The sequence below is a fragment of the Lissotriton helveticus genome, chromosome 10 (genome assembly GCF_964261635.1).
Source record: "Lissotriton helveticus chromosome 10, aLisHel1.1, whole genome shotgun sequence".
NCBI lineage: Eukaryota > Metazoa > Chordata > Amphibia > Caudata > Salamandridae > Lissotriton > Lissotriton helveticus.
In genome coordinates this window covers 1217672153-1217692755 of record NC_136071.1, presented here as the reverse complement: position 1 = coordinate 1217692755, position 20603 = coordinate 1217672153, and the positions used below count along the sequence as shown (strand labels likewise).

General features: G+C 47.3%; 1 protein-coding gene across 1 annotated transcript in view; it reads left to right on the top strand.

Annotated features, from left to right (window-relative positions):
- Positions 1-20603, top strand: part of FAM13B (family with sequence similarity 13 member B) — a 333002-nt gene that overhangs the window by 179231 nt on the left and 133168 nt on the right. The window contains exons 10-11 of the mRNA XM_078664100.1: positions 15591-15664; positions 17070-17124. Coding sequence (XP_078520226.1) covers positions 15591-15664; positions 17070-17124 — 129 coding nt within the window. The remainder of the gene's footprint in view (positions 1-15590; positions 15665-17069; positions 17125-20603) is intronic.

Sequence of the window (20603 nt, the reverse complement as noted above, 5' to 3'; positions counted from 1 at the left end):
CTAAAGCCCAAACTGGAAATGTACAACTTGTTAACTACCCAAAACAATCAGTTAACAACATTACGACAACGAACATTCCAAATTCAAAACCAGGTCAATCAGAGAAAAACTCAAAAAATTTAACTACTCCAACTAACACTAAGGCTTCTCAAGAACCCTCAAAAACAGTACCAACCACACAAAACCAACCATTAGTAAGTGCTCCTTCACACAAAGCTCCCCCAGTAAACGCATCTCCCAGACCATCTGCATCTCTACCTTCACAGCCCTACCGCATACAAAGGCACTCCAATAAACCAGAACGACCAAAATCAAGACAGATGCCTTATAAGACTTACGCGTGGGAAAAGAGTCTACTGTTAAACAACCCAGCTAGTCTTTCCTCAAGTAATCTATTTGACAAAGAACGCTACACTCAAAAAATTAGTACAAATGAAACAACTAAGATGCCAAAAACGCGAATCAACGCTAAAACTATACAGGACTCTCAATGTCCTTCCAAGGCTTACACGAGACCTTTACCAACATTACAAATTCCACATAAGCACCAGGCAACTCCCCTAAATATGACATCTGATTCACAATCCATTCAACACGAAGAAATAACCGCTCAGAATACGACACCCATCGTAACTTCAAAAAAACCCTGATAAGAGGGTGCTCTTCTGGAATGTAGCGGGATTAGCAACCAAACAAGCAGAAAAAAGTTTCCTTGAATTGATAGAATTGAATGATATCTGTCTACAGGAGACATGGCTTAATAACCCAATCCACCTATTGGGATATAAAACATTCTTCTCTCAAGCAATAAGATCAAATTCAGGGAGAAGTAAAGGAGGATTAACAGTATATATTTCTAACCTCTGGCCATGTCACGAAACAACTCCCATAATACTACATCAAAATTTTCAGATCATCAATCTTCAGGGAAACAATCGCGAGGTCTATACCATCATCAATTTTTACAATAATATGAATACGACGGAGTGGTCTAAGACCCTAAAAGAAATTTTGGACCAGACCAATGATCTTAAAATAAAGTATGCTACGGTTTCTCACACAATAATCTGGGGAGGAGATTTTAACCTTCACATATGTAACGAAAATAATACCTTCATCTGTGGGACTCCTGACGAACAAGGAAATTGTCCTACCCACTTCTCCCACACCACTGAAGGTAACAATATGCAGGCCATCATGGCCGAACTAGATATGGGGTTCGCCAATTTGTTAAAAAAACCCATAACTCAATTCACGCCCACTTTTCACGGAAGAGGTCTCGAAACTTTAATTGATTACATATTACTATCTAGTAATAAAGCCACACGTATTAAGACCTTTGAGGTGCTCAATAACGTACTTAGTGATCACTTCCCATTAAGATTGACGTACCAAGAACTGATCTACCGAAAGAACAAAGATAAGGTGAATTTCGGGATGCTCAATCAGGAAGCACTAACACTGGATAGACTAAATGGGTACACTCTGAAATGGAACACAATGGATCAAGAAGCTGTCAATAAAAGAATAATTACCACATGCAAAAACCAAATAGACAAGTGCCTAGATCCCTCAACATCCCCAAAAGAGATTATGACCAACTATGAAGAGATCTTGCTGAATATAAGAAACGAACTAACCAAACCTTACAAACCTAATAAGGTTACAAGAACAGGATGGTTCGATACAGAATGTACCAAGGCTTATTCCGAACTAAAGAAGGCCTTAACAAAAAAAGACAGAAACAGACAAGAGATAGCTAACCTACGAAAAATTTACACACTAGCAATCAGGAAAAGAAAAATGGACCTGAAAGCAAATCTCTGGTTACAACTACTAAAAAGCAGCTCTCTAAAAGACAGCGCAGCGTTCTGGGAGATAGTAAAAAATCCCTTCCTAAAAGACCATAATGATGATCCCTCCCTGGACGTAGCTATAAATGCACAGGATTGGGTGCAACATTTTTCAGCAGTTTTTGGTGAGGATAAATCTGCAGATTTAACCATCCAGGGATCTCTTCCACCTGTGAACTATCCAATAGCTATCCACTTTACACTGAGTGAAACAATAAAAGCCTTAAAAACGGCCAAAACAGGTAAAGCACCAGGACCTGATTCGGTCCCAATGGATTTCTATAAACTTTTACCTGACCTTTGGTCTCCTCTTCTTAACAAAGTACTAAATGCGGCAAAGAACACTATTCTCCCCGATTCCTGGTCCACCTCGATACTCGTCCCTATTTTTAAGAAGGACAACAGGGACAGTCCTTCCTGTTACCGCCCAATCTCCCTCCTGGATTCGATCGGAAAGATGGCGGGGCGCATACTTCTCGATCGTCTCCAGGAGTGGTCGAAAGAACATGGCGTGCTCTCAGACCTGCAATATGGTTTTAGGGCAGGACTGAGCACTGTGGATCAAGTGTTAAATTTAACATTACTGGTCGGAAAATATGTAAACGCAAAGAGTTCCTGTCTACATATGGTTTATGTCGACCTCACAGCAGCATTTGACTGTGTCCAACACTCCAAACTTTGGAGAATAATGCTGCAAATGGGGATTGAACCATCAATTGTTGACTTTCTCCGCGAATTATATACAGGAGCCACGGGAAAGGTTAGATTTGGGACTGGTGGACAATTGACGAATAGTTTTCCCATACAGAAGGGGGTCAGACAAGGGTGCCTACTGGCCCCCTTCTTATTCACGCTTTACACCAATGGCCTTGAGAGTGCAATGCTAAAGGACGTAAAAGATCTCCCTGAAGCCGGTCGTCGGCAGATTCCTGCATTATTATATGCCGACGATGCGGTAATTCTTGCTCAAACTCCTGTCCAACTTCAACGGGCCCTAAACAATTATTGCTCCTTTATGACCAGCCTAAACTTGAAAACTAACATCAAAAAAACGTATGTGATGCACGCGGGTACCAAGGGGAAAAAAGCAAAGACTATCTACGTGGACAATGTGCCCCTTGCAAGAACAAAAACGTACCCTTATTTAGGCATCACTATGGACGAGGCTTTCAATTGGAAAGATGCAGTAAACTCTCAAACTGTCCCTCATAAGAACCATCGGGGCATTAAAAGCCTTCTCCCTTCGTCTCGGAAAAAGACCTCCGACCGAAATGATCAAGATCTATAACGCTAAATGCATAAGCACTGCCACCTTTGGAGCAGGGGTATGGGGAACGACAAACATCGAGCAACTGCAAAAAGTCGAAAATTCTTTTTTCAGATTTTTACTGGCCGTCCCGAGAAGCACAACTACGTTCGGATGTCATCTCGAACTCGGGGTCAACTTCATTTCCGATATCATAAAAATCCAACCAATCATGTTATGGCGCGGAATATGGGCCACGGACGAGTGTCACCTCACAAAAACAATAATCCAGGATTGTCTGAAATTAGATAACATGAGAAAGATAAAATGGTTGGCCTACGTGGAATCCTTTCTCACAGACATTGGTTTCCCGAGGTTCTTTGACGATCCATTGTCAGTTGTAGACATATCAAAAAAAGAACTCAAAACAATTTGTATGTTGCATTTATCCCAACTTCGGCTGTTGACAGAAATAGGGAAGCCATCAGTCCAGCACAGTTTAATGATTCAGTTGGTCCCTACCATTCAACCTTACCTGCAGTATGATTTAACTCAATATGAAAAATTTCTTCTCACTCGTTTTAGGTTCAATTTATATCACTACTTGGTTTTGTTTCCTAAACAAAACAACTGTACACATAATATTTCAGTATGCCCATGTGATTTAATGTCATCTCAGTCCACAATTCATGTCTTATTTTTTTGCAAATTTTACATACCATTACGTAAACGATGGATAATACATACCAGTACTAAAAGTTCTAAAAATTCGCAGATGCCGCCCTGCTTACTTGGCACTACAATTTCTGGAAAACAACCTGATGACTAAATCGGTTGTACAGTATCTTAAACTTTGTATCAGACATCGATTGAACTTATGATCACAGATGGCAAACTCTTTTTTTTTATATACATATCGTTTGATTTAATATGAATGTAACTTTTAATATTTAAATGTGCTTTTTATGTACTTTTATGGTTTTAAAAAAAAACGGAAACCGAATAAAGATGATTTGATTTGATTTGATTTGACCTGACAGCTGGTTATTGGCAAATCAGGTTAGCTGAGGATGCCAAGGCCAAAACAGCATTTTCTACCCCAGGAGGTCATTACCAGTTTGTGGTGATGCCCTTTGGTTTGAAAAATGCACCTGCCACTTTCCAAAGGTTGGTGAACCAAGTTCTCACTGGGTTGGATGACTTTTGTGCAGCCTATCTGGATGATATTGCTGTCTTTAGCTCCACCTGGGAGGATCACCTGATCCACCTAAGGAAAGTTTTAGAGGCTCTGCAAAAGGCAGGCCTCACTATCAAGGCTACTAAGTGCCAGATAGGGCAGAGTCAGGTTGTGTACCTGGGCCACCTTGTAGGTGGAGGCCAGGTTCAACCCTTGGAGAGCAAGATACAGACCATAAAGGACTGGGCTCCTCCAACCACCCAGACACAGGCCAGAGCTTTCTTGGGCCTGTCTGGTTATTATAGGAAATTTGTCAGAAATTATGGAACCATTGTGACTCCACTTAATGACCTGACAACTAAGAAAATGCCAAAGAAAGTTCAGTGGACAGTTAGCTGTCAGAAGGCATTCGATGACCTAAAGCAGGCCATGTGCACTGCACCTATTCTCAAGAGTCCAGACTACTCCAAGCCATTCATTGTCCAAACAGATGCATCTGAGTTGGGTGTGGGAGCTGTTCTATCTCAGCTGAATATTGATGGTCATGACCAGCCCATTGCTTTTATTAGCAGAAGGCTGACCCCTAGAGAGAAACGTTGGTCAGCCATTGAGAGGGAGGCCTTTGCTGTGGTTTGGGCCCTGAAGAAGTTGAGGCCATACTTGTTTGGTACTCACTTCCTAGTTCAGACAGACCATAAGCCCCTCTTATGGCTAAGTCAAATGAAGGGTGAAAACCCCAAACTTCTTAGGTGGTCCATTTCCCTACTGGGGATGGACTTTACAGTGGAGCACCGCCCAGGGACTGACCATGGTAATGCAGATGGTCTCTCCAGGTATTTCCACTTAGAGCAAGAAGACTCACCTGGTCAAGGTTAGTTTAATGTCCCAAATTGTGGGGGGGGGGGGTTATGTAGGAGAGTGGGGTCTGCAATCCTATGGTCACCCCAGATTTTTGCTTTTTGCTTCACTGGTTTATGACTTTCCCTGGCTCTGGGCCTGCTAATCAGACCCACAGCCTAGCTGTTCTCTCTCTAAATTACAAGCATGTACCTTAGGTGCATTTACCAATTGGTACTGGGCCACCTTATCAGTCCCTGTACAGCATACCTTAGGTATCCAGGGCATAGGTGTACCCAGGGCCTACCAGGGGCTGCAGCATGTATTATGCCACCCCTAGCTGGCCACCCAAATCTGACACAACTGGCTGCACGACAGCTGGGGCAAGGTGGTGTAATCACCCTTTGCTTTAGATATAGTATTCCTATATCTAACCCTAAAATGGACACATATATTCCTATCAGTCACTCCTATGGCAGGCCTTATCAATCCTGAAGGCAGAGTGCTTGGAATTATGTGAGATGGTGCTCTGGCATGAGCTGAGCCCGTTTGCAGCTTGCGGAACCAAGTCCTTATAGCTGTTCCATGATAACGCTATACCATATACTCTTAAGTGCATTATGAACCTCGCGGTCAAATGCTAACTTTGGCATAGCTTTATCAAAACATGTCGAGTAAGGTGTCCTACGAATTGGAATACTAACCCCTCGCCAATTCTGGCGACTGGGTTAGCATTCCACCCTTCTTGAGGGGCACGACATGTATGTAACTGTGAACCCCGGTTAAAGTTAACTCGAGCCTCAGCATCACAAAATGGATGCTGCCACCACAGACACAAGTCTGACCTCCTGCTGCTGGGAGTCCTTCCAGCAAGGGAGACTCAGACAAAGGGTTTCCTGCCTTGGGAGGTGCCAGCACCACCCCAGACAGGATTTTGTGTATTAGGTAGGCCAAGGCTGAAAGGAATGAGACATGCCCGGGGCACACAAGGTGCCCTGTGCATACACCGGTTCCAACCAGTTGCTGGGACACTCCCGCCCCAGCTCTGGCGGGAAACTGGACAAAGGATAGGGGGTGTAACCACCCCCCTTCCTGGTCCAACCCAGGGGAGGGACCTAGTCGTAATGCAGCCCCCTTTAGCTGAATAAAGGTAGGAGCTAGTCCCATTCCCAGTTAGATTAATCTTGACAACTTCCACGAAGAAACTCTTGACCTTCGACCTCCTGAACATCAGAAGACTGAAGAATCTCCCCTATGGTCAGAGAGTCACCATCCTGCTTCGCAGGCACCATCAAGCTCCTGTGCGGTTTGCTGTAAAGTCCTTCCAGCCCGGAATCCGACCATCCAGCTCGACAAGACCCGGACCTCCAGACCGCTCTGACCTCTACCCACATCCACAGCACAGCTGGGACCCGTGGGTGCGACGAGCAACGTGGATACGGCCATCTTGAAGAAACCTGCACAGCGCTTCCAGCACGACCCCCGAGAGTTCCTCGAGTGAGTGCATTGGGGACTGAGATGCCCCACACTGACGCAGCTCCTGCTCCAAAGACCAGCCCCCCAGCATCCCCGTGATCTGCGTGGGGCCCCTTTTGCTTGGTTGCTGCTTTCCTGTTGTCTGGTCACTTGCCGGCTGGCTCGTGACCTCTGAGACGACGACCCGAAGATTTCAACACTGCTAGTCTGGTCCCCCAGAATGGCCCTTGCTTCCTTGCAAAAGAGAAGCACCCCGGACCCTCCTGGTCCACACCAGACGCCATCTTTGTTCCACCGCGTGGCTTGCATTAGCCAAGGCCTGTTGTCCAGATCGACAATCCGACACCGCCAACAGCAGCAGACTACGTGGGACAGCTCGTGCCTCCAGCCTGGTCGTGAAGAACAGCTCCTGGTCCGCGCAGCTACAGAGAGAAGCGACCCTTCCTCCACCTGAACGCGGCGACAGCTCCTGGTTCCCTCCTGGTTCCAGCACCGTCACTGGCTAGTGACCAAGACTCTGTCCCCTTCCCTTTCAGGACTTCTCCTTCCTAGTTCCATCCTTGGAACCACCGGACTCCTCCATCTGGCTGCCTGCCAGCAACTCCTTGTTTCAGGCATCACCGGGATCAACGCAGCAAACCCGACACCACTTCAGCCCTATGCACCCGCAGCCTGTGGGTTAGGTAACTAAAGCTTCTGGGTGCTGAAGTCAGTGTTCACTATCCTAGTGTCCAGGTCCACTGTTTTCCCTCCATCCAGCCGGGTTCGTCCGGAATCCGTAACTTTCTAAACTGTAGCATCCATAGACGCTGGTACGCATCCCGCGTGAGAGTTCCCACTCTGCACGTGAGTCCCGTGGGCCTCCTGCTCCGTACTTACCTAGTTCGTAGTGTAGTCCCACCGATCCTCCAGCCTCTGGATCTCCTTATAGTACTTTCCTTCCTCGCATTCCATTGTTTTGAGTATATGGTTTGTCGTGCCCCTAAGGCACTCGTGTAAATATTGTGCGAACTCTTATTTCTTTTGTAGTATTGTCATGTGCTTAGCCCTCTGACCTCATAAAGAGTTCAGAGGTGTATGATAGTTAATAAATATCCTTTTATTTTCATAACAACCTGTGTGTTGTCCTTTCATCTGGTATTCAAGGGGTTATATTGTGGTAAAACAGCTGGCTTCACATGCCAAAAGAGTTTAGCCTAAGACTGCTTTTGTCCACGCTACTAGGATAGCTGGTCTATAAGGTTGACTTACAACCAATCACCATAAGGGGTTGTTTGGACTGATACAGGGTGATCACTAGAATTAGTGAACATCATATATCAGGCCAACTTCTCACAGGGACGGTTGCGCTTTAATACTTTATTTAGGGGGGTGACAGGGGTGCGCAGGTCTGGACCAATCGGTTCCTTCCTCGGGATGAGTACAACACCCTATTATGTCGCCCTCCAGAGGGAGGGGGTATGAGCCTCTCCATGATTGGCTGGGCCCCTCATCTTCAAGATGGAGGGGTACTGAGATGAGTGCTTCACCTCGCTTCTCTCAACTGAGGGGTGGGGTTGGCAAAGGTGGGCACACCTCTCCTCCTACCTTGGTTTTCCAGCCGATTCTCCCACCCAAAGTGGGGGTCAGAACCAGTGTTGGCCAGTTGCTTCGGGCTGAAAAAGGCAGGGACAGCTTACAAAGGCAGCAAACCTTTGAAGCTTCCCCTTTGTGGACCCGGCCCATCCTGGGGAAGGAGGCATGACACCTCTGCCACGGATGGGCTTTGTTTATGGGGCCAGATAGGAGTCCCTCTACCCAGGGGTCCAGAAAGCTGTCTGATGGTAGCAAATGGCGGGCAGCCATTCAGGAACCACATCAGTGGTGATTGTTTTTCAAGAGGCATCTCTAAGATGCCCTCTGAGTGCATTTTACATTAAGTCCCAAACTGGCATATCTGTGTGGGTTTAATGTGCTGAGCAGTTTGATACCAAACTTCCTAGGTTCAGTAAAGCCATTATGGAGCTGTGGAGTTTGTAATGACCAACTCCCAGCACCATACACTCTGGCTTTACTGCTCTTACAATGTCTAAGAATGGACTTGGACACTGTAGGGGTACAGGGCACATGCAACTGTACCCTCAGCTAGGGGCTAGCCCACCCTGCTAGAGGGGGAGGACTTACCTAGACACCAGACAGTGGATTACAGGCATAGCACCCAGGGATGTGTGCCATGTCGACTCTTCACTTTTCTCCCCACAAAAACACGCAGCCTGCAGTGACAGTTTGTGGGTGTTAGGGTGCAGTGTCCCTAAGGGTGGCGCAATAAGTGCTGCAGCCCTTTGAGACCCTTGGTACCCATGGTACCTTTTACAATGGGCTGACCTGGGGTCGGATGCGCCAATTGTGGGTACAAAGGTAGAGTTTTGGGAAAGAACGCAGGCTCTTGGAACCTAATTGCCAGGGACCCAGGGCACATCAAAAGCCATCAGATGTGAGGCATAAAGTGGGGGGGGGTAACCATGCAAAAAGGGGCACTTTCCTCCAATTGCAGTAGGTGAGCACACGAGTCTGGGAATGCCGCCGGTGTTGTGGTACTAGCTGGTATCTCCTGTTTCTAGAGGCAGGTGTTCAGTCGATAAGCAAACAGTCTATTTTGAAATGGTACTGGTGTCCTGGGATGGTCCTACGTGGTACTACCCTCCAGATCAGCTTCAGTGACTAACGTGTCACAGTCCTTGCACCTAGAGGTGAGTGCTGCTTGCTGAGGAAGTCCTAACTAGGGCGACTGGGAGCAGTCCTCTTTACATCCACAACCCTGCTCCTTCACAAGTGTGAGTACCTAGGACCGTATCTGGGTAAACTCTAGAGTCGGTAGCATGTGTAAACAAACCGCAACCGCTTTGACATCATTCCCTTCCCCACAAGCTAAAAAAAAACAACAAGGTTTATGTGAGAGCAGCTGTGAGTGAACCCCAGGAGGATCCTCAACCTGGGAATTATAATCTATTTAACGAAGGGCTCTCGTCTGTAATTAAATCCTGCATCCCGTGGAGGCACTTGTCAACATTGCATGGTTTCATCATATGTTTCTAGGCAGGTCAGTTTGTAACCTCAGGCTCCCTTGTTACTGAGTGAGGGCAGCTGCTTGTGTACATCAATACTATCCGATTTGGGGCAAGAGTGTGGCTGCACAGAGCAGCGCTGTATGTTCTCTTCCAGGGGACCGTCATCAATAGTCATAAGCACTGAATATTCCCGCCCACGTGCGGGGACCCCGGAAATAATATAAAATTATATATGGAAATCGCATATATCTCGCTCCACATATATGGATGTACATATATCACTTTTTCTCACACCAGTGCAGCCCCAAAACTGAGGCTAAACAATGTAATTACCCATCCATAGACTGTATTAGCAAGCATATAAAAACACATTAGGTCAAATAGCACTTGAACTCTGTGTTTTTAATGAGCAAAACACTCCTAAATCTTGAAAATTGCTAATAGGCATTGTTAGCCCACAGGCTGTATTATAAAGCAATAGCATAGAAAATTAAAGCATTCTCAACAAAAACTGGCACCGTGCCTTTAAGGCAGCCATGACCCCTAGCTTCCCATCATGCCTCAGGGGTGAGAGTTAGGTCAGATGTGCTTTCCTGCTCCTTCAGTCAGGACCCTGGTTTTACAGCTCCTACCTATTTTTGACTTTCTGTCAAAAATAGTTTCAAATTCTTCAACTTTTTCACTTTCACTGGACGTCTTTTAACTTTAGAGTGCTGGTGCTGCCTTTTTTGTTCTTCAGAAAAGGTTTATTTTTGTCAAAATGCCTTTACTTTTTGATCCTTGCCCCTCCTGTGGCAAAAAGGAGGCCAGGACTGACACACACCCTGTGTGTATCCTTTGTCTCCCTGAGACTCATAATGCAGACAGCTGTCAACATTGTAAGAACTTATCAAGGAGAACCCTCAAGGACAGAGAGAGAATCAGAATTTATGGCCTCTCTGAAAGAGGTAGGTCTCCTAAAAGGCAGCAGAAGAGGAGAACGCGGTCGACGTCAAGAGAAGTCCCGACCTGTTCTCCGTCTGTGTCTGGATCGGTGTCAAAGCTGCCTGCGACGGCGAAAACATCTTCGAAGACGCATTCTTCGACGGCGAAGACTTCGACAGTAAAGACTTGGGTACCTCAGTTGACGTCAACTAGGCAGCGTTCAACATAGAGAAGCAGACCTCTGTCGTTGCCGGGTGGGCATACGACATCGAGGCAGATCACTGTCGTCGCCACATCGATCGACGTCGAGGCACAGCATTCCGTCGACACATCGGCGTTTGACGTCGAGGCATAGGCGTTCGCCGCCGAAGCACGCTTTGTCGACGCCTCATCACTGGCGTTCGACGTCAGGACACTCTTTGTCGACGCCGAATCACCGGAGTTCGACGTCGAAGCAGGTTGCTCCGTCGGCGTCTCAACGGCGTTCGACTTTGAGCCACAGGTCTCCGCTAAGGATGTCGAGACACCAGCCGCCACCTCCAGTGTCGAGACCGGCGTTGGGCCCAATGTCGACACAGAAGACCCCTGTAAGGTTGACGTCGAGTTTGCGAACTCCGTCACTGGTCAGCGTCGATGCAGAAATTTCCAAAGTCGACGCCGAGAAAGAGGCGTTTCAAGTCAAGGGGACGTTCTCCCATATGTTCGAGCCCACCTTACAAAACAGAAGAGAATTTCTCCCGGGTAGTCTCAGCCAAGACACCAGGCATCACAGAGTTGCTCCAGATCTCGCTCTAGATGTCCTTCAGGAGAGGTCTGTCCTCCGGTGAGCCTATCGTCATCTCCCTCAGGCTCTCATGTCTCCCACTGGGAATCCGCATCTAAGACCTCGGATGTTGTGATCTATTCTACTGATACTGCATCGGAGCATTCACCGGCTAGATCGCGACACGAAGAGGTGGAGCCATCTCCTCCAGCACGTTCTCCGGAGAGGAGAGAAAGGCAAAAGTCATCTTCTATCAGGCTGTCTCCTAGGTGGTACAGACCATTACACCACTGGGCCCCCGACAAAGACACAGCTGCTCGATTAACGCAGCAGGTGGATCGGGATCGACCTCCTTCCAGGCCCAGAAAGCGAACGCGCACCCCAGTGCGCTCAAGCAGGCGGAGATCCAGGTCAAGAAGCAGGAGAAGGGAGCGCAGATCTCCTACCTCTTCATCTCCTACTCGATCTCATAGAGACTATTCTCCCACACTGACAGCTCACCGTCGAGAATCTCTCCAGTGGACGACATCTTCACTTTCCAGGACATCTTAGGAAGAGGTGCGCCTAAGCTGGGGATTCCCATGACATCGCGCCAGACCAAGTCTTCAGTGATTTTTTTGAAACGCTGCATCATAAGACAGCGGCCAAACCTCTGCTTCCCTTGGTTCAAGGGATAATAGAACCAGTCATGGACTTATTCCTCACGCCTGCGACCATAAATTCAGTACCGCCGAGGATTCTTAAAAAATATCGGTCGCCAGAGGAGGATCCACTATTCCTCAGAGCCAACACTCCCCTGGATTCAGTAATCATCGCAGCGGCAAGACAGAGGACTGGGTTCTCAACGACGAGGTAGTCAAAAGCATCTTCTAGTCATGGGGTCGTCCCACAATAGATCTCCTCTTCACGGGCGACGAAAACACCAAATGCCGAGACTTTGCCTCGAGATTCTACCGACCAGGATCGAAAGGGAATGCCCTTTTGATAGACTGGTCAGGGGAATTTGTGTACGCCTTTCCACCCCTTCAGCTGATCACAAAGGTGGTGAGCAAGCTGACTCACTCGTACACAAGGATGATTCTCATTGCCCCTGATTGGCCGAGACAGTGGTGGTACACGGACCTTCTACATCTGTCAGTGTCCTCACAAGAGGCTGCCGTGCAGGCTGGACCTGCTATCCAAGATGAACGGGAGGATTCATCATCCCAACCTTCTGTCACTGAACTTGGCAGTATGGCTCCTGAGGTCATACAATACGGCCACATAGGACTGCCGCAGGACTGCATGTCCATTTTGAAAGAGGCGAGACAGCCTTCCACAAGGCATTCATATGCATGCAAGTGGAAGCGTTTCTACATGTGTTGTATGCAGAACAATTGTCATCCTATCAAGGGTCAGGAAGAGGTCATTCTCCCTTACCTATTACATCTGGCTAAAGCAGGGTTGAAATTTAATTCCATTAAGGTGCACTTTGCAGCTATAACAGCTTATAGGCGGTCACCTTCCCAACCTTCTTTTTTCCAGTTACAGGCTGTGAAAGATTTCCTACAGGGCTTGAAGAAGGTCTACCCGCCGTTACGCCCTCTGTCACCCCCTGGGAGTTGAACATGGTGCCATCGAAAGTGATGGGTCCTTCTTTTGAACCCATTCATAAATCAACCTTGCAGCATATTTCTTGGAAGGCTGCTTTTTTGGTAGCGATCACGTCAGCTCGCAGAGTGAGCGAGATTCAAGCTCTCTGTTCCAAAGAGCCTTATACAGTGTTCCATCTGAATAGGGTGGTGTTGAGGACACATCCCTCTTTTCCACCTAAGGTGGTGTCAGATTTCCATGTAAACCAGACCATCTCTCTACCCACCTTTTTTCCCAATCCCTCCACTCCAGCTGAGGGGGCTCTGCATTCTTTGGACCTGAAAAGGGTTTTAAAATTCTATCTTGATAGGTCCAAAGCTGTACGCAAGTCTGATCAACTGTTTGTCAACTATGGATCGATCAGACCAGGTTATGCAGTCTCGAAACGTTCCATCTCAAGGTGGATAGTTTTGTGTATCAAACTTGCCTCTCAATTGGCGCAGAAGACCCTGGGGTTTTCTTACAAAGCCTATTCCACCAGAGGGAAAGCGGCTTCTACAGCTTTTCTTCATAATGTGCCCATGTCTGAGATTTGTAAGGCGGCGACCTGGAGGTCCGTCCATACATTTACCAGACATTACCGTCTAGATTCAGACACTAGAGCAGATACCCAGGTAGGCCAGGCCTACACCCCCCCTCCCCCCCCTGGTGTGTGTGGTGTGTGTGGTGTGTGTGTGTGTACACGTACGGTCACTGCGTGTCTGTATCAGAGCACCTCTAAGGGAAAGGAACCCCGCCTGAAAGATGGGTCAATGAGAAGCGCAAGAAGATTGCTTATGGGAGTGGTCTGTGTCCTTGCAGGAGCACTCCCTAAGGGCAATGTCAATATGTGACTGCAGGGCAGTGCCTGGGGACTGATAAATGCGTGGCTGTGCAGGACCCCCGCCCTCTGAGGGAGGGTTCAGCGTGTGGCTGTGCAGGAGGCCGAGGGAGGGGTTCCGCGTGTTGCCTGGAGTTCAGTTCCTGAGTAGTTGAATTCATTTGCGGACTGAGTGTGCACAGAAAATGCTTTACACTGTCCTCTGATACTGCCTTACTGCTCGACCAAGCTACCACAATTAGAGAGTAAGGTTCTATCTAACTTTAACCCCTGCCTACCTCTGGGGGTCACCTGGTGTAGTATATATATAGAGCAAGTTTCCTACACACACTCTCCAGCTCAGTTAGCTCAGAGCATCTAGAGATGGGCCATCCCTTACAAAATATATCTCCTTGAGGAACACCTTCCAGGGGTAAACAACCAGACTGCAGACCTGCTCAGTCAACAACAACAGATCCACGAATGAGAACTCCACCCTCCGGTTCTCCTCCCGTTCTTTCAGATGTGAGGCTTCCCAGACCTGGATCTGTCCACCACCCTCTTACGGCCAAAATGTCCAAACTTTGCATCCAGGTATCCACACCCATTGTCTAAAGACCATGCACTATGGGAAAACTGGTCAGGGGTATTTGCAAGACAACAAGCTAGTGTGGGCCAGGCAGTTTTAAGTACACTATTTCAAACCACTGCAACAGCTACAGGTTAGCCACCATTTTGGTAGAAACTGCTATATAGTCTGTGCACAGCATGTGATCTACAGCTCATATGCCTTGAACGTAAAATTCTACTTACCCAGTATGCATCTCTTCTTTTCATATAGAGCTGTAGAGTCCTAAGCGCCCACCCGCCTCAACGGGTACCGTTACCTGTTGCAGTAACATCTTATTTAGCCACTATATACATGGGCTTCTCTCTTTACTACTCTTACTAACTCCATTATCATCCTCTGTGGGAAAACAATGTAACAATGGAGTCGATGCCCATGCGCACTGTCACCGAAAAGAGGAGTGACCTACCTCATGACCGGAGGGACAAAGTGCAAACATCCGGACCCAACACTAGATGGCGATCTATGCATAACATATGACTCTACAGCTCTATATGAGAAGAACAGATCCTTACAGGATAAGTAACATTTCCCTTATAAATGCAGACTGAATCCTCCGCGTATTGGCACAGTGATTAATGGCCTCAAGGGGGCTATTGTCCCAAAGGGCATTCACAAACGTCCAACTGCCACGCAGTTTAAAGGAACACAAAAAGCATGTCAGTGGCAGAACAGGGGAACACAGGTCCAACTGCCCTGAACATACGACGCCAGGATTCAAAGCTAAAATCTCCGAAGGCAATTCTAGAACTATGCAATAATAGCAGAGGCCGCACAATCGTATAATTCCAGTGGCCCTTTATACAACCCACCTAGGACTTGAAGAGTAATCCTACATCACTGATCCAGCTCTCCGAGCAGATTCTGCAACTTGTCTTTACTATGGACAGGCCTAGGCCTTGGTTCACACCCTAGATTAGGGTGTTTACTGGGCCATTTAAAAAGTCAGGATACCACTTCCACTCGGTGCACGGGCATACAGCCATTTCCATGCAAGGTATATTCTGGTCTTGGCACCAGTGGTGTTCATCTGTCTAGGGGCTGCCGTGCAGGGCAAACGCCGTGCACTGTGACCATGTGTCTTTGTGGGTAGAAATGAACCTTGCAAGTGGTTTTGTTTTTGAATTTACAATTTTCAAACAATGCGTTCCCATCCGTTGGGAATATCGTAAACCTTGAGACTCAACAGTTTATATTTTGACCCACAGGAGGAAGATATTTTGCTGGAACTCACAAATGTGGATACAGATAAAGATGCAGAAAACAATGTTAAAATTAAAAGGTAAGTGTCACAGCATCGTTTGAAAAGTCCAGTTAATCGTCCAGTGGGCTGTTTATATTGTACGAAGCGCTTCAATCTTTCAAAGACTTACAGCGAAACCTCGTAGAAGTTTACGTCCATAGGGGGGGCATCATTCTTGCTTAGACTTATTTTCTTTAAAGAAATTCCTGAAAACACTGCTGATTTGGTCTTTAATCTTCTTCTGGAATTGTGACCTGTATTTGACTGCTCGACACAGGATTTGTGCCCCTAACAAATCTAAAAATCAAATCATTGCATGGGATGCCAAAACACATAACATCGTTTGCATTTAAAGATCCCTTCCGTAGATGTGTGGAGTGAGAAAATGTGGATTCCTCAAATAACCCTTTATGTACTTTCGTACAAAACACATACACCCCATTGCGATACGTTGGCAGTTAATCAAATAGCAATAGATTAATTAATCCCTATTGCATGTGACTGAATCGAGCTCAAATTACTTCACATGCTTCATACAAGCGTTGCCTTTCGAACAAGGAACTGTAATAATCTTCACAATATATTCATATTATTCAATGGAATTTATATATTGAAAACACGTTTCATTGTAAACAGATGAATTTCCTGCGTGGATATGCAAGAAGTCAAAGTGAGACTCGTCGGTCTCACCAGGGATCCACCGCTTGGTGCACTCTGTGTCTGAGCCTTTCAGAGGCTCGTCTGAGCGCCTGAGTTCATCAGCCGGACGTCCATCCCTCGGAAGATGGAGGCCTCATGAAAGAGCATGCTGCAAATGTTCAGGACATTTCTTCTTCCTTCTGGAGCTCCCTCAGGGCCCATGCATTCCTGCTCGCCCACTCTACCACAACCAAGAGCGTTGGAGATGAATTTAAGCCAATAAGGGTCATGTAGACTTTCTACATAGTATACCTCATTTTGGTACTCTACATAAGAATCCAGCTTCCTACACTGAAGAGAAGGGCATGTGATGGAGGGGGTGATACAGCCTGTGCGCTTCCTCAGCCGGCATGATGTTCCTGTTGATCTCAGATTCTGCCTGTGCCGATGGCGTGCGGCACCCTAAGTCCTTCGAACTGTCCTCATGTAGGACTTCTGCCCAGTCCCCGTTCTCTTGGCGGACACTCCTTTAAGAAGCCAGAAGAGTATTATTTGAAGTATACGGTGGCAGCGAACCTCATGTATACTCTATAGGATGAGAGGGACTTTAAAGCTCCGCTGGAGTGACCCGATTGAGGTGCCGCACATCGCCAAGCACTGTTTTAAATAACGCTCAAGTTGCTGTTAGTTAGTTACCATGGCTTTTTAAATTAATTTATGTTGCTTTTACTGAATGTTACTTTTTCCACTTGAGCCTTAAAGCTGTAGATTTATTCATTCACAGATTTAATCTTTATATTTTTAGAAAGCCAAATGGATGTTCGGTGGATCGTGACACGTTTTCTTCCCGTCTGATTCTGGTAAGAAATTTGTCATCTGTTATCGTCGCATTGTAAAATTGATTCATACTTTTGGCTCAATATTGAAACGTATCCTGTGTAAGTTCACACCCTCTCTGCCGGGTATACCCTTGGACATGCACTCGCCCTCTGCGCGCTCTCGCCCTCTGCGCGCTCTCGCCCTCTGCGCGCTCTCGCCCTCTGCGCGCTCTCGCCCTCTCGGGTGAGTAGCGTACTTGATAAACCCCTGATTGATTGACACCCTCTCCATTCTCACACCCTCTCCATGTCAGGCATATACTTGGACATGCTCACACAATTCTTTGCATAGATCCTAACTCCGCTAACACCCACACTATACAAGGCCTAAAACCTAAACTTGTTCATTTACTTCCGTTTCACAGCCCAAATAAGGGACTGACTTGTGAGAAAGTGCCCTCTTTCTGCAGGGTTGCCACCACTTTTTAGATCTCGCCTAGGCAGCGTGCATGAGCTGCTCTAGGAGATGACCTTTTGGAATCTGTCAGCTCTTTCCAAGCACTCGTGGCGGCATCCACCTTGTGGCAGCGAGCAGCGGGGCGCATGGGATATTTGTTCCAATTAGTGTGTCCGAGTGTGCGTCTGCTCGCTCCTGCCGCCACAAGCACAAGTGCTTGGAAAGAGCTGACCGGGCCATTGCTTGTCTTGCACTCTAGTCCCAGCGCTGCCCGGACGCCACGTGTGCGCAGAGCCGCTGGCGCCACTTACTTCAGTTCATCCCGGTGCCCTGACACTCGCCTCTGCCCGTTGCTCTCGTTTCCCTATTGAATGCCATGTGCTTCCCAGCTGTCCTCACAAGCCCAGTCATCCGTTAAACATCTATTTAAAACGCCAAGAAGTGAAGCATGGAATTGTGATTTTCAACGGTTATATTGATCCGCAAGAGTTCAATTAAGAAAATGTGTTAGTTGTGGAGCTTACCCGTGTGTGTGTGTGTGTGTCAGCCAAGGTATACTCTGGTGTATGTGAGAGAGATGTCATCCTGACGTCTGCGCGCACCCATGCTGCTCTGTTATATGTTGAGCTTTCTGTATGACCAGAGGGAGACATGCCGGTCTCGCACGTGTGGTGTGGCACAGGTACAAGCACACTGTGTGAGAGGCCAGACTATCGTATGGGTGGGTCCTTTCGTTTAGTACATTGTACAAGGCAACGTCATGTGTTGGTTTTTTGCACTTAGTTCTGTGTGAAATGGATTTTCCTAATGAATCTGCTACAATCATCTTTGAATGCATTTTCTTGTGCTTTAAGAAAATGCATTCTATGGTGGCGGTGCCATTTTTTAAAACTTTCTTATTCATTTACCATTCCAAGATGACAAACAACCGTCGGAGGGGCCAGAGAGGCAGGGCTGATGCCCTCGGGATATTAATGGTACAAAAGGGGGTGGTGATGGACGGAGCATCTGAACCAATCAAACACTCACACCCAGTCAACAGATCTGGGTTTAATCCATCACCGTTCTTTAGCCCACTCTGCCACCCCAGTTCAGACATGGCCATATGCAAATCAGTCTGACCCTGTGCCTCATGAGAACAGTCCAGCCTGAACTGCCAAGCCATGTCTTCCCTGGACCGGAAACCAGTCCTCGGAAGCTTGCAAATGACAATGCCTTTTATTTGTTTTACAAACTAAAACATAAATAAAAGACATTGTCATTTACAATGCCAAATGCTCAAACTCATGTAAATGCGAGACCTACTGCATTGCAAATGCTTGTTTTTTTGAGGGCATTTAGAAGAGGATGGAGGTGCTGACACGATCTGTCTGGCGAAATTTGACCGAGGGTGTGCACGCCTGGGTCCTATATACAACTTTGTGTATGAGAGCAGTTGCTGCTAAGAGTTTAGATCTAGTCTGGTGCCTGGAATTTTTCCAATGGTGAGGAATCTGTAGTTGCAGTGCTGACCACAAAGAGCTATCTTAAGGAAACTAACTTTTTAATCTGCTGCATGCGAAGAAGGAATGGGAGATTTCTAATACTCTAATACTCTTATAGAACAAAAATATTCATCTGTGTCACCGATTCCCGTATCTTGGCACTGTAATTCGGTTCCTTTTTGAATCATGCTGCTCTTCTCTGAATCATCGGAGCAGTGCTCCTAATGAGTCTCTCCTGCTGCTCTTCTCTGTTGATTCATCGGAGCAGTGCACCGAATGAGTCTCTCCTGCTGCTCTTCTCTGTGGAATCATCGGAGCAGTGCACCGAATGAGTCTCTCCTGCTGCTCTTCTCTGAATCATCGGAGCAGTGCACCGAATGGGTCTCTCCTGCTGCTCTTCTCTGTGGAATCATCGGAGCAGTGCACCGAATGAGTCTCTCCTGCTGCTCTTCTCTGAATCATCGGAGCAGTGCACCGAATGAGTCTGTCCTGCTGCTCTTCTCTGTTGAATCATCGGAGCAGTGCACCGAATGGGTCTCTCCTGATGCTCTTCTCTGTTGAATCATCGGAGCAGTGCTCCTAATGAGTCTCTCCTGCTGCTCTTCTCTGTTGAATCATCGGAGCAGTGCACCGAATGGGTCTCTCCTGATGCTCTTCTCTGTGGAATCATCGGAGCAGTGCACCGAATGGGTCTCTCCTGCTGCTCTTCTCTGAATCATCGGAGCAGTGCTCCTAATGAGTCTCTCCTGCTGCTCTTCTCTGTGGAATCATCGGAGCAGTGCTCCTAATGAGTCTCTCCTGCTGCTCTTCTCTGTTGAATCATCGGAGCAGTGCACCGAATGGGTCTCTCCTGCTGCTCTTCTCTGTTGAATCATCGGAGCAGTGCTCCTAATGAGTCTCTCCTGCTGCTCTTCTCTGTGGAATCATCGGAGCAGTGCACCGAATGAGTCTCTCCTGCTGCTCTTCTCTGTTGAATCATCGGAGCAGTGCTCCTAATGAGTCTCTCCTGCTGCTCTTCTCTGTGGAATCATCGGAGCAGTGCACCGAATGAGTCTCTCCTGCTGCTCTTCTCTGTTGAATCATCGGAGCAGTGCACCAAATGAGTCTCTCCTGCTGCTCTTCTCTGTTGAATCATCGGAGCAGTGCACCAAATGAGTCTCTCCTGCTGCTCTTCTCTGTTGAATCATCGGAGCAGTGCTCCTAATGAGTCTCTCCTGCTGCTCTTCTCTGTTGATTCATCGGAGCAGTGCACCGAATGAGTCTCTCCTGCTGCTCTTCTCTGTGGAATCATCGGAGCAGTGCACCGAATGAGTCTCTCCTGCTGCTCTTCTCTGAATCATCGGAGCAGTGCACCGAATGAGTCTGTCCTGCTGCTCTTCTCTGTTGAATCATCGGAGCAGTGCACCGAATGGGTCTCTCCTGATGCTCTTCTCTGTTGAATCATCGGAGCAGTGCTCCTAATGAGTCTCTCCTGCTGCTCTTCTCTGAATCATCGGAGCAGTGCTCCTAATGAGTCTCTCCTGCTGCTCTTCTCTGTTGAATCATCGGAGCGGTGCTCCGAATGAGTCTCTCCTGCTGCT